The sequence below is a fragment of the Phalacrocorax aristotelis genome, chromosome 1, assembly GCF_949628215.1.
Source record: "Phalacrocorax aristotelis chromosome 1, bGulAri2.1, whole genome shotgun sequence".
Classification (NCBI taxonomy): Eukaryota; Metazoa; Chordata; class Aves; order Suliformes; family Phalacrocoracidae; genus Phalacrocorax; species Phalacrocorax aristotelis.
Window position 1 is genome coordinate 185579856 of NC_134276.1, and position 19318 is coordinate 185599173.

Sequence of the window (19318 nt, forward strand, 5' to 3'; positions counted from 1 at the left end):
GTGTGATAATTTAATTTAATGACTGTGACTTATGTCTGTGAAATACAGCTGCATTTTAACCCTTCTGTTTTTATGCATGTTGTGTGGCTTTGTGTTTATATTTAATGTGTCCTTTGTTAAGGAATGCTAATGTTTAAAGTCCTTAAAACAAAATAAAAAACAATGGGGGAGGGATGTGAACTAACCACCTGTGCTGAAAGTGAGGGGTTTTTTACCACTGAATAATCTTTGTGTTGCAATGAACTTCATATATTTTAGTGTCATTGTTTTCACGGGGGAAGCACTTGAACAGAAAAAAAAAAACAAACCAAAAAAACATTTGTACTGATAAAAGCAGCAATTCATGTCATTGGACAACTGGACTGGAATAGGTAGTTGGCACATGATCTTTGATGATAAAGCTTAAAGGTACTGGCTGTTGAATCTTTTGCTGGAGCTGTAATTTTGTGGCCCAGTCCTGCTCCCACTTAGTGAGAAAAGACATAGAAAACTGAGGCTCATAATGTAATGCTCAACTCTTAATCTCAAAGACATAATGTAATTTTTTACCTTCCTAAAACATTTTTGCATGAGGAGGTTTGCAGAACTTTCAGAGCCTCCATTTAGAATGAGGACAAGTAAGAGGGGAGCGGAGTCAAAGTAAAAAAAAAAGGAAAAACACCAACAAAAAACCCAGAATAACATGGAAGGGGGAAAAGAGCAAGTGGTCCTTAATACCATTTCTAAACACATATAGCCATTTCATGACAATGAAAGGAGTGTGAAGCTACTGATGTATTTATTTCTTTTTTGCAGAGGTAGAACTTTCAGAAAAGCTGAAGGGTTCTGGGTGGTCAAATCTGTGTGGAAATCATTCTAGGCTGCCTGTATAAAAGCAGCAGTTTTGAAAACCCCACCACATCTCATAAATACTGGTTTAAAGTGGTTTTGAGACTACGTTTAAAAGTTTAAAGCATATAATGAAGTATTACCATTTCCTAACATTTATGAAGGTTAATACACAATTATTTTGGTTACTTTTTTACCTGGCATGGGTTAGGAGATGAACAAAATATTCCATAGTTCTCTATTATGGGAGTTCCTAGTCCTTTCTTTGAAAACTGGTAATTGTGGGACTCTGGTGACTCCGCTAAGACAGACGGCTATATTGGTCAGTGTATGGTCTAGCGTGCATCTATGGCCCTTTCACTGCAGTGAGAGCAGGACCGAGCACTTAGATTTCCTGCTGAATCAATCCTTCAGAGGCTTGCATGCATACTCACGTTTATGCACATGACTGTAACGTTGGAAATACTGATCTGTAAGTAAAATGCAAATACACACCTAAGAGTGGTTTAGGTAGAAAACAAACAGGAATTTAACATGTGAAGGTAGGTAAAATGTTGTATTTCTTACTATCTAAAATATAAATGTATTTTTGTGCTCAATGAATATTTAAAATAGTTTGTGTTATTTTTCTTAATTCTTTAGCTGGTCTTTAGTTAAGTGCTGTAGAAAGAGTTATATTTTTGTATGCTTCTAAAAAGCTTGAAAAAATTTCTGACAATACTGTATCATTCCAGTATATATTGCTTTGTATTTCCAGTTTTCTTTAAAGTTCAAGTACCAAAACTTAGTTGTAAATCAAATGAAAAAAGTGAAGTGATACTTTTTATAGAACAGACACACAGAGCTCATGTATTTGTTATTCGTTTAATTTCTGAGCTACTGTTCTGCTGCTGCTAACGTGATTAAAAATGATAAATCAGAGATTGCAGTTGCTGGGATCCAGTGTTTCTTCTGCTCATGTTTAGATTTTTGCAAACTTAGCTAAAACTACTTGTTCTACCACTGTAAGACTGTGTAATCTCTAGTTACTTTTGCAATTGGTTAACTGAAAGGACACTATCTGTGAAGATAAAAAAAGAAGAATCCATAAAATGAAGTTTTAAATTGTGAAATGTATATAAACAAATGTTTTTTTCTGCACAACCCCTTTGATTGTGCAAATGTGGCTTCCACCGCAGTGATCCTCCATCACATTAAAAATATGGTGCAATTTTTGTTGTGAAGACCTATGAATAAAATGTCACTCTCAAGGGGTGAACGTTACTTTTTAGTGAGAATACAGATTATGGCATTTGTTCAGTTTTCCAGAGGCTGTCCTCCCTGTGATGCAGTCTGTTAAATTATGTCTGGTTGTTGGAAGCAACAATGGATTCACTTTGGGTTGCTGTTTGTTTTTCGTGGAGGCTTGTGAGCACAACGGCTGGATGGACACAGATACATCTGTTGTTCTCCATTTGGAAAATGTGTCCAGAAATTAATCCATTAATTGGAAACAGAAAAAAGCCCTGCATTTCTTTTGCTCACACTGGATTTCCCTGAGGTCTCCTGCCTCCATTTCTGCCGCCCATTTTTCTTGATGCTTCCACTTTACTCACTGTTTGTCTCTGGTGCTGCTGCCTTCATGTAATTGCTTAAAGGTGTTACTAGTGTTACATGACTCTGGAATCAAGAAAGATGAGACTTGCTGAAGTCTGGCCGAGTCAGCAATTTGACGTCAGCAGTGGTGTAATGGTAAAAGTGCCCGTACCAAATACTTTCTAGGAGGTACCGAAGGCAAAGAGCAGGATTGCTGTTCAGTCTTGTAAATTTGACACAAATTTATACTTGTAGATTAAGATTTTCAGAAAGACCTGGGGAGGGTCTATCTCTATTCCTGTTTGCCACTGATTTCAAAGGGAGAGGTAAGGCAGAATGGCCAGTTGTTTTGTTTTTAAAAAAAAAACCTGTTCCTGTATTTTTAATTGTGATTTGCCTCAGCCATCTGTCTGTTGTATATATCATTCAGCTGAAAGATGATAAAAGTTAAGTACACACACCAGATACGTTATTGCAGGAATGCTGGCTGAGCAATGTAGTTTATCTGTTCACTCGCTCACAGCAATTAATAAGCTGAGCATACTTCTAATTGTTTTAATACATACTGTCATTAACTACAGTGATAATGTTGCTTGAATGAAGGCTGATGGTGAAGTTCTTAGCAGAGGTACATGCAGACCCTTCAGTGACACTTGAGACCTGTACATGAGGTAGCAGAGCCTGCCAAATGGCTGCTGAAAGGAGGCAGAAATACCTATTGTTTTTCTGATTCTCAGGTGGTAACCAGATGCAACGGGTTCAAATCAAGAGGAAGTAAGGCAGGAAGAATAACTATACAATTCAATTTTTTACTGTAATTGAGAGATGAAATGGAGCCCATAAAGGGAGTGTTAAATGAGATACCAAATGTGATATGTCATTACTGTTGGAAGGAGAATGTATTATTGACCAACTCATGAAGCTGTGATTGTTATTTTTAAATTTTCAAAAATATCAAGCAGACATTAACAGAAACACAAAATATCTTCTATTAACGCAAGGCTTGCTTCTGCATTTCACTGATGTAGCAGTGTTAGCATGCCTGCCACTGGTAGATGGTTCTCTGTTAGTTTATTGTTGCATCTAATAGTGAGCTCTTATTCCAGGGAAGCTGAAACCTGAAAGAAAGTAATATCTGGGGGACAGCCTATGACAGCTGAGTCTGATTTTGGACTTTGATGTTTGAGTCCAATAAAGTATGATATTCATTTTCTGTGAAGAATTTCCCTCTTTTTCTAGCCTTTCTCGCATTTTTGCCACTGTTCTGTTCATCTTGTTTTATTTTCCTCTTCCACTCTGCTACACAACCTTCCATCAACATCCACACTACTATCTCCATAATCCATGTGAAATGGCTTTGCCACAACATGGAATACAACATGATTGTTCTCTGATGCCATGGTTTATACTCTTTGGGAAAATGGGAAGATGGTAGTCTCCTCTCTCTATGCCATGTTGACTTACTCTTGTCCAAAATTTGAGTCAAATTTGGTTCCTTATGAAACTTAGACTTGAATATTGCTTGAGCCCGGATTTTGCTTTCTGAATTATGTGATTAGTATTTTTTAGGCTTTACAGTGGACTTTTATGAAAGGCTTTTGTTTTATTTATCAGTTCTGAGTCCTCCTAAAGCTTGAGGTTTTTATGTGGCATCAGGAATTTTCACTTTTTTTAGCAGCAGAGAACTGGAGTCACCTCCAAACAAGCCATACAACACTTTTCTTTTGAAAGAAAAAGGATAGAACTTTGTCTAGAAACAAAGTCTTGTGTCTTCCAAGTTGTAGATTAATTTATTTCCTAAAATAAAGAGTAGTAAGACTTTTAAAATTTTAGAAAAAAAAATAGAAAATGCAGGAATAGTGGTTATATGTAAAGTATGATCAGTCATTTACAGAAAAAAGTTTCTGAAAGTTTATTTTTCTTTAATGAAGGAACCTGCAGTAGCATCTGTGAAGTACAGTTCTTTGGGCACTGAAATATTATCTGAGCCTGCCCTTGAAAAGGACTTGGATATAACTGAGTATCCACTAGGATCTAGAGTTATAGGTAGAGTACAAGCCAAATCCTAGAGTTGCTAAAATAATGTTGCAGCTGTTTTGGCTGTTCTGTTGTTCTTGTGTTATTGTAATAGCTAAAAGCTTGTTTGAATATCTGATTGTGCTATGTGCTATGTAGGTAAAACAAAGAGAATATTGCCGACTGGAAAAGCTTACAGTCTCATAATGAGATGTCTGTAGGCAGGTTGGGAATACATGGCACAGTGAAGCCTGGCTGAGTATCACAGCAGGTGGGGAGCTGAGCATGGCAACAGCCTGTTTTTCAAATGCTCTGTAGCTGGCATCAAAAAGGATGCCAGGCTTTAGGCAGTGATGAGCAGAATGGTACTGTTCATCGTGAGGGGGAAAGACATGACAGGGCTTTCAAGGGAGGACCTGCTCGTCTCTTTTAGTTGGGCTAAGCTTGAGGTAATGGATAGTGCTTTGAGATGTCAGAGGGGGGCAAAATTAAAAGACTTATTCACAAATCTGACTAGAGTTAAGAAATGAAATTCTGTGGATGATCATTAAGTGGAATTAGAAGAGTTCTGCTTTTGATTTTTCCAACAGCTGCAAAAAGTATGCTAGTTCATCTGCCATCCAGGCAGATTGCTGTTTTGCTGAGAGGTCTCCCTCATTAAGGCTACTGCCAGCTGCCCGGGACAAAAGAATTCAGACCATGTGGTGGCAACTTGAAATATTGTCTAAAATTCCTCTGTAGCATCGTCAGTAGAGTTCGACTTCTGCAGAAATGAAATCATCTTACCTTCAAGATATTTCCTGATGGTTCTGACTTCAATGTAATGGAAGGGTTTGTTTGGGTTGTGTTTGTATTAATCAGTATGTCTTTATCTTTTAAGAGGAATACATTAACGCTTTCCCAGTAGATGCCATATATATCCTCTCATAGCAGTTTTACCTTCCTGTTATCCACATCAATCCTAAAATCTGTCTTTAATCCTCTTTATTCATTCATCATTCCTACTTTTTCTATGTAGGTATACGTATGTACATAGTTTCTCATTTATGTCCACCTACTAAACAAATATGCTTCAGCTTGCATGGAAAATAATTATTCGAGAGTTTTCTGCTATCCTTCAGATGAAAGTTGAAATAAATTATTGTCTTAAGAATCCAACAAAAGCTGCCTTTTTATGGAGTGTAGCGTACTCAATCCTGTCAGAAAAGGCTGGCTGTGGACAGTGGACAGGTTAGATGACCTCAAGTCGCTGCTGTCTCTCACTGTTCTCAGCTGCCACGTGCAGACTAGCGGTTCAGTGATACTGCAATGCACTCCAGAGTCTCCTACAACCATGCTGGGATCAGTTTGGAGAGCACTGGTGTTCACATCCATGATACGTACCTGGAAGCCCCAGAAACCAACATATGAGTGGTGGAAAATTGGTGTGTGTTTGGTTCACACCCAGTTATGCAGCCAGAGTACAGAGCCAGACCAAAAATGTGCAAGTGCTTCTTGGGCTGACCTTAAAGAAAATGATTACTCCTCCTCCTGTTTTTGAGAGGAGTGAAGTTAAGAAATTCCACTATTAGATGATGATATTGGCTGCAGATGATACTTGGAGCAGGTTGTTCTCTGGTTTCCATTCCATGCTGAGAGCAGTAGGTAATGGCAGTTACTCTGCGTGAGGGTCATCCTTCCTGAGCTTCTGTGTTGAAGAGAACAGTTTCTGAAAGGCAAATTTACTGTCATGAAAAATTATGAGGAAACTGACCTTTAACGTTAGCTTTCTTTGTAAAAATCTATCATGTACTCTACTTCAAATGTATCAAATTTTTATTAATTATAAGTAACTGAGGTGAAATTGTTGGGGAGGAAAAATGGCCTTCAGGTTGAAGATTTTGTCAACGCTGTGAATAAGTTTAACTCAGAACAGTAGTTTTACTTGAAAACTATTTGAGTACAGACACGGTGTTCTCATAGGAACTGTAATTTTGGTGAAAACTGATTTATTATCAAATATATGTTCTGGATTGAGTTTAGCTCAATGTTAACTAGAAAAACATTATTATCTGCAGAATCTAGCTATAACTCCTCAGGTAGTAAATATTGCAATTGAAATACCAGGGTATTTTTGGAGGATCCAGTCACAGAAGAAGGATGGCTTTCTTCATGTGTTAGAATAGAGAGGCTCTGAGACTGTCAAGGCTACCTACATGGCTACTCATAAAAATATCCCTACAAGTCACAGCAGTAGTGTTGCTTATATTGGAGAAGGATTTGGGGATAAAACTTCATTTCAGAGGCTGTAATAAATTTTCTCAATAACTTAGGTGAGGGAAGGTGGTTGTGTAATTGTGGGCTATCCAGGCTTAGCAAGGAATCAGAAAGGACCGCAGGCAGCTCTAACAAGTTCATGGAGGATTCAGTCTTGGACAGCGAAAGCAAATTTGTATTTTTGTAAGTGGTAGTAGTTGCAACAGCTAAAAATTGTGGCTTTTTTCATAGCATAGAACTGGCAACTTGTACTATGAAGTCTCACTGTAGAGCTTGAACAGAGGAATATCCATATTTTTGACCTCTCTGCCTAAAGCCTGGGAAAGAACAACAGTTAAACATCACGATTACCTCTTTGGCTTAGAGAGGTGTGATTGGAGCATGTTTTGCTGCATTGTCTATACCTGGTGTGGTTTTAAGATGTGCTACAGTACCTCATGGCATGCTTTGCAAATGGTTTAACAAGTCCAGCAGTAGGAATACGGAGATTTACCCTGTGTCACCAACCTTGGAGGACCATCTGTCAGTGTCATGGGAGCCAAAGCTGTGCTGTGGACTGAACTTTGCAAAGTGTTTTCCGGACAATGCTTGTGTTGCATCTTACTGAAACACAGGGAGCGCTAGTTTCTTACCTTTCACATTTTGATACACAAGAGATCAAACAGATCTAACCGATCTATATTTCCTCATGCAAAGGCAACAGACAGAGAGGAATTTGCAGTAACTGTGGAAGCTATTTGGAGTGTTCTACAGTGTACATCACTCTGCAGTAATTCATCAGCTTGAAAGGGACCTGTTGGAACTCACTGGGCTCAGCTGGCTGTGCATTTGGTCATTAGAAATACAGTCTTGATTTAATTAAAAAATGTTACTGAGCTTAGAGATTGAGTCAAATTGTGTGGTAGGAATGTCGTCCAGGTAGCGTTTGGATCAGAGCGTAGCACTGCAGCCCTAGTGGGAATGCGATTCACGCATATAGGAGGGAAGTGCATTTGTTATTAATTTACATCAAAGTGACGTTTGCAGTATGATTGCAAATATTACTGCAGAAAGTAGTTTTCACTCTAGATCTTATCTTCCAAATGTCATCTAGAACTCTGCAAAGTGGGAAGGCTACAAAGAACTTGAACAAAGAAGAATAGTACTGGGTAAATGCTTGTTGGGTATGTGCTTTTTGTCATGGCATATTTTAGCTTCAGTTAACGCATGGCATACAGTCTTGGATACATCCTTGTAAAACACATGCAGACAGTTGAAGTGTTCGGAGGACAGCAATGTGAATGGTAAGAGGCTTGGACAAAGTGACAAATGAGGAAAGGCTGGGGTAGCTGTGTTTTTCAAGACCAAGTCTATAGAAGAATGGACTGAATGAGGTGTTCTCCCAACACACAATCAGTGGTTATAAAAAGGTGAGTGTTTCTGAGTGTGCTAAAGGTAGAATGAGAAGTAACCATCTTATTTAACAGTGAGAGAGACTGTCATTAAATCCTAAGATACTTTTTCTAGTTATAAGGATGGTTATACAGTGGCAAAGTGCATGCAAAGGAGGCAGTAGTGTCCCTGTCATTGAAGACAAGACTAACAAACTGCTGTCAGGAATGATGCAGGTATAGCTGGCCCAAACTCTGAGCAGCATGATGGATTGGATGAAGTCTTTGAGTCCTTCTTAGCCTAGCCTTCCCCCCTTCCATTGCTATAGCTGCAAAAGCACACTGAGAAATGTGGCAAAGCAGACTTACAGGCTTCAGCTGCAAGGAGGACTTCATCAAATCAAGATATTTTCCGAACACCAGAGGAATGTGATACAACGCTGAACTTCTGAAATTAAGCAATAGTCAATGAAGTGACTTAAAGATCTCTTTAGTGTAACTTCTGTAGTTAACGTAGGTGTAACTTAGATGTAACAGTAAATCATACACATACCTCCTGGAGTTCAATCCACTCTTTCTTGGCAGCGTTGGAATGTTTGGTCTTTGGCAGCTATGGTCCTTTTCGAGTGCTTGAGCTAATGGCACAAGTATTTGTGAAAAATTACTGACTCTGAATCAAAGAATTCAGTAGGACATAATTAGAGAATCTGTGTTGCTTCTTGACAGTACTTAAAGGAAAGAACCTTTTGAATACTTTTAGCTGAAAAATGCCTATTTCATGCTCAAGCATTGCAAGGACCCCTGGGGAGATGCAGGTAACAGGGAGGACGCAGGCACAAGAAGAGCTAGTTCTGGTATGGCAATGAAAAGTTGAAGCAAATCTCAACTAAGTAATGCTCAAAGTAATGTTTTACTAGTGTCTTGTGCAGTAGGGGTCCCAGTCTACTTCTAGCATAGTTTTAAAAGAGCGCAAACAGTCTTTTGGGCCAACCAGACATCACCAAAATGCAGTTTGTCAGACAACTCAAGTAACTAATGTGTTTCACCCTATAGGTTTTTCATAATTCTGATCCATTATATGAATTTATTATTTTTTTAAACTGATCTTCCTGTCCAGTCACAGAAGTGCCTGACCAAAAAAAAAAAATAAAAATAAAAGAGGAAGAAAATACCTTTTAACATTTGTAATATATTTTATCTATCTTTTTTCAGCGCTACTGTTGTGGCTTAACCCTGGTAGGCAGCTAAGCCCCACGCAGCCGCTCGCTCACTCCCCCCCACAGTGGGATGGGAGAGAGAATTGGAAGGATAGAAGTGAGAAAACTCATGGGTTAAGATAAAGTAATTTTAATAGGTAAAGCAAAAGCTGCACCAACAAGCAAGCAAAATAAGGAATTAGTTCATTACCTCCCATGGGCAGGCAGGTGTTCAGCCATCTGCAGGAAAGCAGGGCTCCATCACATGTAACTGTTACTTGGGAAGACAAACACTATCACTCCAAACATTCCTCTTCCTCCTTCTTCCCCACAGCTTTTATTGTTGAACACGTTGTCATATGGTCTGGGACATGCCTTTGGTCAGTCGGGGTCAGCTGTCCCAGCTGTCTCCCCTCCAAACCTCTTGTGCACCCTCAGCCTGCTTGCTGGTGGGGCAGCGCGAGGAGCAGAAGAGGCCTTGATGCTGTATAAGCACTGTTCAAAAATACATAAAATATCCACGTGTTATCAACACTGTTTTAGTCACAAATGCAAAAACTTGCACCATACTAGCTACTATGAAGAAAATTAACTCTATGCCAGCCAAAACCAGTACAGTTACAGTACTACTTTTAGTCCCAGTTATCTATATTTTAAGTCTCTTTATAGCTAATATGAATACAAAGAGAAACTGCTATATCCTGTGCATTTACTGGTCTGGTTTTCAGTATCCAGAAGCCCACTGAGCTACCACCTAAGCTACACAAAAAGCTCCCTTAAAAGAAAAGGTTAAGAAAATTTAGAGCAAAAACCACCAAATAATCCAAGTTCTTCAACTTTTCAATGAAATAACAACAATAGCAAAAGCATCAAAAATCTTTTAGTGAAGCTCTGCAAGTCAGCTGCAGAAAGAGCCTTAATTAGGTAGGAACTGATGATGGCATGCCTGCCTGAGAGTCTGTCTGTGCCACAGAAAGCACCAGGAGTTCTATCAGGCTGATCCTCACAGAACTTTATTTCTATGAAAAAACCCCAAACAGATGAGTCCTAGTTACCAGCATTATGGAATGACTTTGAACAACAGTAATCAAGTCCAGCTTTTTACTGTAGTTTTATGTTTTTAAAAGAACCTGACATATGGGAAATATTACTTTAGCCAATGTTGAGACAAGTGCTAGAATTTCTGTGTAAAATAGTTACAGGATGTTTTTTTCAACTTGCATTTTTTTAAAGAAATGTTCACATTTCTTTTGAGATGTAAAGTTCTTAAGGATTTTTCTTTCCTACACACGCAATCTGCAGAAAATATATGAAAAACGTACTTTCCGTAAGCCTCCAGTTGTGTGGAATGTCATACAGGTGAAGCCACGCTATAGATGTATTGAGCCATAAGGACTACATTGTTCTTAACCATGTTCATGTTTGAGTGGAAGGAGGTCAAGCAGCAAGGGTTAGGTGCATTTGTACTTTCACTAATCAGGAGAGCTAAGCCTTGGGAAGATCGCTACCAGAGCATCTCACGGAACAGAGTGGGCATGAAGGAATGAGGGGACCATATTCCACAGATAGCATGTAATAATGCATTAGGAGGTCCAAGAAGGGGAACACAGGCTTATGAAGGGCAAAATTCAGCCTTGTAAGAAATGCACCATGAGCTAGATGCACTAAAAAGACACGAGTGGCTTCCAGGTGCACAAAACAAGGCCTTGCTCCTGTACAAGTGAGAACTTGGCACTTCTTAGAAAGCTGGAATGAAACTAGTAAGGCAGGTGTCTTAGGTCAGTGTGTGCAATATGCAGCTCTAAGAAAAACACTAATGGTGGGCTTGGAGCTCAATGCAAGATGCCTCCCTGTAAGCTGTATTTAGATGCCTTTAGCCACTTGGAAGTCCCACTGAGGATCTTCTATGGAACCTATATTTTTCATTCAAAGAACTGAGCAGGAGCTATGCTCTGCCCTTACAGAAAAGTTAAGAGGCATCCCCGTTTTATATTGATAAAAGCTTTTGATTCAGCACCTGAGAGGCCTAGTTTCTGTTCTGTGGTATTCATTCTCTGTGCTGGAGGACAGGGAGCTCTTATCTACGTGTCAGGAGTCTCCAATGAGAGGCTGTATTGGACTGGAGTAGTATTCATTTCTCTTGCTGAAGATTGGTCGCTATCCAGTAAAGAACCCAGCTGAGTCTGCCTGCTTCTGATTCCAAGGCATTCTGGGGGGAAACGGTCCCTTTAAGAACTATTTTTATATATATCTCTCTCTAAGGAATGGAGTTAGAATATGAATGAAGTTAGAATATGTCCAGTTTCAGGAGAATATTGTACCTACAGTATAACAACTTTCCATTGATCATCCTGGATCATCTACATCCAGGGTGAGTTCATTAGCTTTTTCATGTGCTAAAGGAAAAAAAAATTAGGAGCATTTTTCTTTCTTTGGTTGCACTATAAATATCATCTATCACTGTTTTGTAGCGTGTCTCATTCACCTGCTGTGCGCTCAGTGTGCTCTTAGAGCAATTGCTTTCTTTTTTTCATCTGTTAGTGGTAATAGAGGAAAATCTGTTTTCAGGATGCCAATCATCCGTGTGGGCATGTAAAGCGCTGAGCTGGTCACTCTGTTAAAAGGGTTGTGCACGCTTGTAGAATTAGCTTGTTCAGCACCAAAGGAACTTTTTAAGGTCTTTGACAGCGGCTCAGGCCAGCCTAGGTGCTTCTGTAACTGATACGTATGCAAGGCTTTAAGAATAAAAATCCTGGAATTAGTTGCCTAAATCTTATCAAGATCCCATTGAAATTGTAAAGGGCCTGATCCTTAGAGATATTTAGGTTTCTCTTCCTCACACTGGTGTTGGTGGGAGATGCTCACTGCAGCAGATACAAGACCTTGGTCCCGTGGAACCACACTGGAATGGGCAGGAGCTGCCTCACGCAATTCCAAGAGATGCAGTACCCCAAGCACCTGATTCCAGCAAAGCCGCTTGGAGGTACTTAGTTTGGAAATGTACTTGTTTTTAAGTTTGGTCAATTGTATTTAAGCAGAGGTTTACAGCTGCTTAATGTCTGGGGTGGGGGGGTTAGCTTTTAAAAGTATCAGGATCTTTCATTCCTTCAGCGAAACAACAAGCACACGTTAACCTAATGAATTAAACCTCAGTGTGCTTTTATGACAAGTAAAAAAAAAAATTCCACAAAACAACAACAAAAAAAAACTCCCCAACTTTAAAAGCTCCTAAGTTGAAACCTGTAATATTAAGATACTAGTGAATTACCTCTTGCACAGTGAAGTTTCTTTTTCCAGTGTAAAATCTATTCAGCAGGAGGTTTGGATACATAGAAACACAGGATCAGATCTGTAGCTTGATGAGTATGTGAAAGAATAAGGTAGCAAATCTACATACAGAAATGCTGTCTCTGTATTTCTGGAGAACTTACACTTTGTAAGGACTTAATGCATTTAAGATTTTTCAACATAATTCCAACCTGTTGAACATGTCTTTTTAAGTTGTTAAACATAAGATTAAATTGACATTAATTAACATGGAGTGAACCTCCCCATCCCCTCACCGAAAAGTTATTTAAATATGGATATTTTCTTGGTATGAGTTGGCAACATTCTGTAACTTCTTGTCTCTTACAGCAAGGAAAAAAAAATCTGAGTACTTATCCAAATTTACATTACTGGAAAGTTAAATTATATTCCTTAGAATTAAATTATTTTTTTAAATACAAAAATGTTTTTAAAATAGTTGAAAGTATTTCTATCTACAGGTTTTAAGTATCTTTCATTTGTGTTTCTTCATTTAACATTCAGCTAACAATAGGTTTCAGCTAGCTTGAGTCATCAAAGCTAAAGAGTATTTGAGTGAAGGAAAGTTTAAGTAGTATTTGAAATAATTGTTTGTAAAGCCTCTGTTATTCTTAACATCCAAACTGGTATTCTCCTTTCTGAACTCCCTCTTCAGCTTCCCATCTACTATGATTGAAAACCAAATGTGGATTCTTTTAATTCATGTATAATTGTACTCTAATTACACAATTCATAGAACACCTTTATGAAAAAGAACTGCAAATAATCTCTTTATACAGGCATTGCTCTGTAACTACTAAAAGTATAATAGGCTAACTTAACACACAAATCTTCAATTTCTTTCTTTAGAAGAAAGAATAGCACAAATTGTAAAGATTATTTAGGCCACTTAAATGTAAAAGAGATGTAACTCAGTTGAGTTTGGGCCAGTGTGTGTGGGGGAACACCCAACAAAAAATACCCAGACCCAGGTCTAACCTGCGTAGAAGTAAACATGTGATGTTGTATTTAGTGGATAGAGATATTATTGGAAGATCTTTAGAAGACTGAGATGCAGGGTAAGAGACTTCTTTGCGTGTTCTATTGCTATTAGCAGCCATTAGCCCTATACAATATATCTAATTTTTGTTGAATAAAAAAATACCTGCACAAGGAGTATAAACAAATACATATATACACTGAGAACTATTGTCTCAATTCTTAATGTTGAGGGCAATGAGAAATTAAAGAGGGAGATTATTCTGTGCTGTAGATTATTCTGTGCTGTGGTAGCCTCGCCTCCTGAAGTGGAGACTTCGTAGGACACCTTCTTTGGTTGCAGTTCCGAGCCTGGAATGCCGTCCCCACAAGGACTAGCAGGGCTCCGGCTGCCAGCCCGCTGGAGGAGCCTAAGTGGTGCTTCGCAGGGGAAAGCCATTGAGGACAGAGGTGCTGTTTTCCAAACACATCATAGGAGGAAGTTCAGTAATGCTGTGCTGTGCTTTGCTTACATGCTACTGAAGAATAAAAAGGAAGAATCTTCAGTTTAGGGGTCCTTTATAGTCTACATTTTATGACTGAAATTCCTGAAAAAAAGCTTTAAGGGAGAATAGAATCAATTATCAAGATAATATCAGTATTTTGGCTTTCATGTGTACATGTTATCTTGCCTGCTTTGTTAATTAAATCCCCTGAATTCAGAGCTAAGTTTTCTGAATAGCTTTTATAATGATATGTTTTGCAGAGTTTTAAGTTTTCTGACCTATATTATTCATAGATATGTGTTTCAGGTAATTTTTGTTATCTTTCTGTCTTAAAGCAGTTTCTAATTTAATGAAACATGAATTGTAAAACTCCAAGAACAGTATTCTAAAATCATAAAATGAAAGGTTTTGCTGAGAGCAAAATGATTTATTTAGAAACAAACATTCTTATTTACTGGAATTGTATAACAGACATGTAACATGTAAAAGGCAAGTAGTGGCCAACCATCCATTTTATTGTGTGATAAATTAAATTTATTGCTTTATTCTGCAAAGAATTAATTTTAAACACATGGTCAGTTTCAATTAAACCTTTAAGATTACACATATAAATGTTTTAGGACACATAGGAATCCCTTTGGTATTGAGGACAAGTGAGGTAGCTGAGATACTGTTTAACAAAGTGTAGTTATTGTTAGTGTGAAAAATGTTTCCTACCTAGCAGGTTAATTTATTATAGTTGATTGTTCTATATTTTAAAAGCTTTTCTTCAGCTGCTATTCTCAGGCAAATATTTGCCAGATTTTGTACTGAAAACTGTATGATCTGAACTTCATTTCCTAAAAATAGAAGATATATGTATTTAAAAAGTACTTGGTTAAGTTAGCACGTAATGCTAGTTACATAAATGATGATGTACCATAAAAAGAAGGGAAATGTCTTTGATGCTTTTGAAGAAAGTCTAGATTTAATTCCTTTTTTTCACATCCACTTAGAAATTAAATTTTGATTTTAATACTAATTCTCTACCTGATTGTGTAGAAGATGTTTGTCCAAGTGTAAAATAAAGTATGGGGGAGATCCTAGAACACATTAAGCACTTTCTCTTTCCAGACGGAAAAGGAATTGTCTCCATGGATCAAAACGTTTTGATCGGATGATGTAAAATAGGAAGTTTAATTACAAGATTTAAAAAAAAACTAAACCAACTTAAGTCCTTACATTCACAATGCTTATGGCCCAAGACAAGTCAGCTGAGCAGCCCTAATTGGAAGTGCTTCACATGTTCCTTGTTTGACTGAAAGTTCCCTAGGGCCTGCGGCTCTGCGCTGCAGGTGAATAGGACTGCCCTGACTTGAGGATTTAAATTCAAACCTCGCTGAAGTGTCGCAGCTGCCCAGCAATTTAGCAGAGGAATGGCCCTTTCTCTGGAAGAGACGGATCTGTCAGACACACTCTAATCATTGTTGTTGGTGTGTACTGCCAGGGTGGGTTTCACAAAAATATATCTGCAGCCCCGTTGGTTTTATGTTGGAGGGAGGCAGAGCCAGTCATGTATATTATAGCAGCTTTCTGAAGGAGTCAGAACACCGGGGCAGCCATACCTCCAAGGGCTGCACTATAACCTATAATGTCTACTTTATACCTCTTCTCTGGCCTCTTTGTCACACGTAGCAAGATACTCAAAGCTCATAGAAGGGGGGTGCTAGAGCAAACATGAGTTTGTAGCCTAATAGCTGAAAACATGGATACACATGATTTTGCATTTTCCTTTCTCTAATGCTTATGATAAACATCATGCTTACATGAAAATAGCTATGTACATTCCGGAAACAGAAGGCTGTGAGGGCATGTTCTTCTGAGGTTGTAATATCAAGCTGTCTCCTGCATGGATACGGATGGCTGAGCTCAGGTATTCGTCAATGATGATATCAATGAATGAACAAGACGTAAGAGATGTTTGGCATCTGCTCAGTAACGCTCAGTGCGAGACAGCTTACGTGGAAATTTCAGATACCTACAGTAGAACTTGTGTCACGATACAGAAACTTATTCCTATAATCACAGTGTTGATTTTGGGTGAGGCTACAACTTCTGGTTTTCTTATTACTTTGAGATTTTTAGTGAAGTAATGAAATACACTTCTCTTTTCAGTGTTCTGTTTCCTGTGGAAAAGGTTTGAAGTTTCGTGATGTGCATTGTTTTAATAGCCTCCAAGCTAAAATTGAAGAAGGAAACTGCAGACATTTGAAAAAACCACGGACATACAAAATATGCAGAGCTGGAAGATGTCCTGCTTGGAAGGCCCGCAGATGGAAAGAGGTACGTAAAATCTGCTATAGTTATGTTCTTTATGTGAGTGCAAGACAAGATCATATTCATGACGCACTGCTTCAATGGAAATAATTGTCAGGAAGTTTTTTTATATGCACATCACAATGAAATCTACAAATTAGCAAGTAGTTTATCATATTTTCTTTTTCTTTTAAAAGTAATTAAAAGTAAATGTGAAAACTGAAAGAATTTGATAATCAGAACCTTGGACTGGATAGGTACTTAGGACTTTCCTCAACTTACCTTGTAAGTTCAAAATAACAGTAGATTTTTAAGGTTTACTTCTTTTCTTACCTTCAGTGATGAATTCAGTGGTATCACTGTAATTGCAGTCATAGTCTGAATACTGAAGCGAAGCCAAGTTTGTAGGGGAAGGACAAGAAAAAGGGCTTGTGGGCACGAATACTGGTCTTTTCCATGGTTTGGTCTTGAAAAGGTCTCTTACCTTGTTGTGAAATTGTGTGTGTAACCGAGCACGTGGCAATATTTTGCATTTCACTCACTCTTTCCAAATATAATTCCCCACATTGATAAAGAAATGTTACCACTCTCTGCAATTTGGCCACACTTGATAGAGCAATATCTACTTTATGATTAGGCTTGAGCCTTTAGGTAGGCTTTGGAACCCAGCTGTGCTTCCGGCTGGGATGAAAGGGGGCTGTCTAACTCAGCCAGCCTTAGTGTGGTTGTGAAATACCTTTGGCCGGGAAGGAGGAAAAGAGGTCTTGGGCAGGAAGGATTTGAACCTTTTTAAGCTCCTCAGGATTTTAAATTCTCAGCACTACCTGCAAAAGAAAGAGAAGTATCCTCAAAATACGGTATCATTTGCAAGATTTTTGTAACCTGAAATACTGAGATTTTTATATTTCCTGTTAATATTTGCATTTTAAAAAAAGAGAGAAGACTGTCAGTCTCTAAAGGAATGATGTAAACTCAGAACTTAAACTGTTTGATCTTGCAGAAATGTAAACTTTGGCTTTGCGTATGTCTATAGTGATTGTTCCTCCTGTGAATTAAGGTAGGCGGAAAGATTAGTCTAGGTAACTTGGATGCATTTATTTTCCGTATTTCTTACGAATTTTGATTTTAACTGTTGTTTTACATTTTCAATATAAATTTCCTCAGATACAATGAAACACTAGTATGGTAGAGCCTGTGAAGTATATTTCAAATAATATCCTAAGAACTTGTAATAATGACAACTGTACCACCTTCTGGAGCCTGTCTCATTTCACACTGACGTAACTAATTTTGATCAATTTTAGTGTTCTGTGTCCTGTGGAGTGGGGATTCAGCAAAGGGACATCTACTGTCAGCTGAAGGGCCTGGGTCAAGTGAGTGATGCAATGTGTAACCGTGATACCCGGCCGGCCAGCAAGAGGCACTGCGGGCTGCCCGCCTGCATGCAGTACCAGTGGTTGGCAGATGAGTGGGAAGATGTAAGTAAGGCTTTCAGCTTTTATGAATTAACTGAGTGATGCCGTAAGTTTTCTATATTTTTCTTTTTTTTTTTTTTTTTCTTCCACATTTGGAGACATCTGTAACAGCTGTTATGTTGCAGAATAACAAGTGACGATGCTGGAAATCTTGAAGGTCAAGTTTGCAAAATTAAAGAGAGTGACAAAAAATATCAAAGGCTTTGTTTACTCTCTTATACAGGATTTGCTTGTCTACTGTTGTAGGCAAAAGCTCTGGTGGACCTCTGAGCAGGTCCCTATTGATAGAACTGTGTAATTTGAATACAAACTTCCTTACATAGTGCATAAAAAGTTTAATAAAACCTCATTATGAAATATCATCAAAAAATAACTTCTTAAAACTCAGCATTCTCCTACCAAATGTGCATTTTCGTATTTAAGAAAATCTAAAGATACCTTCAGGAGAGAGCTGTCATTTTGAAAGGTGTGATGACTATTTTCTACATGCTAAAAAATTAATAACTTTTGTATCCATGTATGCAAACCTACAAACATATATAAAGAGAGAGGGAGAGAGCAAACCAAAAATTATGTATAATACCTGAAATGGTGTACAGAAGAGCCTGTCTCTTACTGTAACTTTAAACAAAAACCCCATTTGTGCAGTTGTGGCATCTTAATAATCTGCACTGTTAAATTTTCTGGAGTAAACCCCCCTGAAACCTTTGACTCAAAAGTTTCAGGGACATAATGCTTTAGAAGTGACTATTGTTAATATATAAATCAAGAGGAGGGAGCCAGGCTCTCCACAGCGTCACATGGTGGGAAGGCAAGAGGCAACAGGAGCAAGGTGAAGCCGGAAGGGTTCAAACAGGATGGTATGAAAAACTTTTACTCCATGAGGACAGTTCAGGCAGTTGAATGGGCTGGCCAGGGAATTTGTGCAGCCTCCATCCTTTTGAGGTTTTCAAGACCTGACTCAATAGAGTTTTCCTCTAGCAGAGCTGTTTTACCATACAGCATCTGATTTTTGTGCTTCAAGTTGCCTCTTTGAGTCAATAATAATAAAATTTGAACAATAGTCTTGATCTGTGTAACACACCTTGATGAGTCTTCTAATTGTCTGTTGTTGGGTCCAAATTAGTATTAAGTTAGGTTCAGGGCTGACTGTAGTAGGTGGTATTATTGATTATTGCCTCTGCTGAGGCTGGAGGTTGTGTATTTAAGCCTTCCTTTATCACAGCAAGTTCAAACAGGTTAGTTAAAGCACCCGTAGCTGGAGACATGCTAGTACTTGGCCCGTACCTCCACTTCTCTGGATTCTGGTAGCAGCAAGTGTCTTATTACGTCCTGGCAGAACTGCGATGACTTTCCATCCCACCAACCTGCCACAAGGGGAGGTCTGAGGACACTGAGGGCAAAGGTACAGGCTCAACAGATACTGCTGCCCAAAGCTGCCACTGGCTTCATTAATATGCAGTTTTGTTTTCTTTTGTTTATGAGTGTAATATCACATACATACTTCCAGGGATCCTTTTTGTTTTGTTTTGAAGACC

General features: G+C 38.4%; 1 protein-coding gene across 4 annotated transcripts in view; it reads left to right on the plus strand.

Annotated features, from left to right (window-relative positions):
• ADAMTS20 (ADAM metallopeptidase with thrombospondin type 1 motif 20) overlaps positions 1–19318 on the plus strand; it is a 100207-nt gene that overhangs the window by 72077 nt on the left and 8812 nt on the right. For all 4 annotated transcript variants that reach the window (XM_075080969.1, XM_075080970.1, XM_075080971.1 and 1 more), the window contains 2 exons: positions 16165–16332; positions 17610–17783. In XM_075080969.1, the coding sequence (XP_074937070.1) occupies positions 16165–16332; positions 17610–17783 (342 nt within the window). The remainder of the gene's footprint in view (positions 1–16164; positions 16333–17609; positions 17784–19318) is intronic.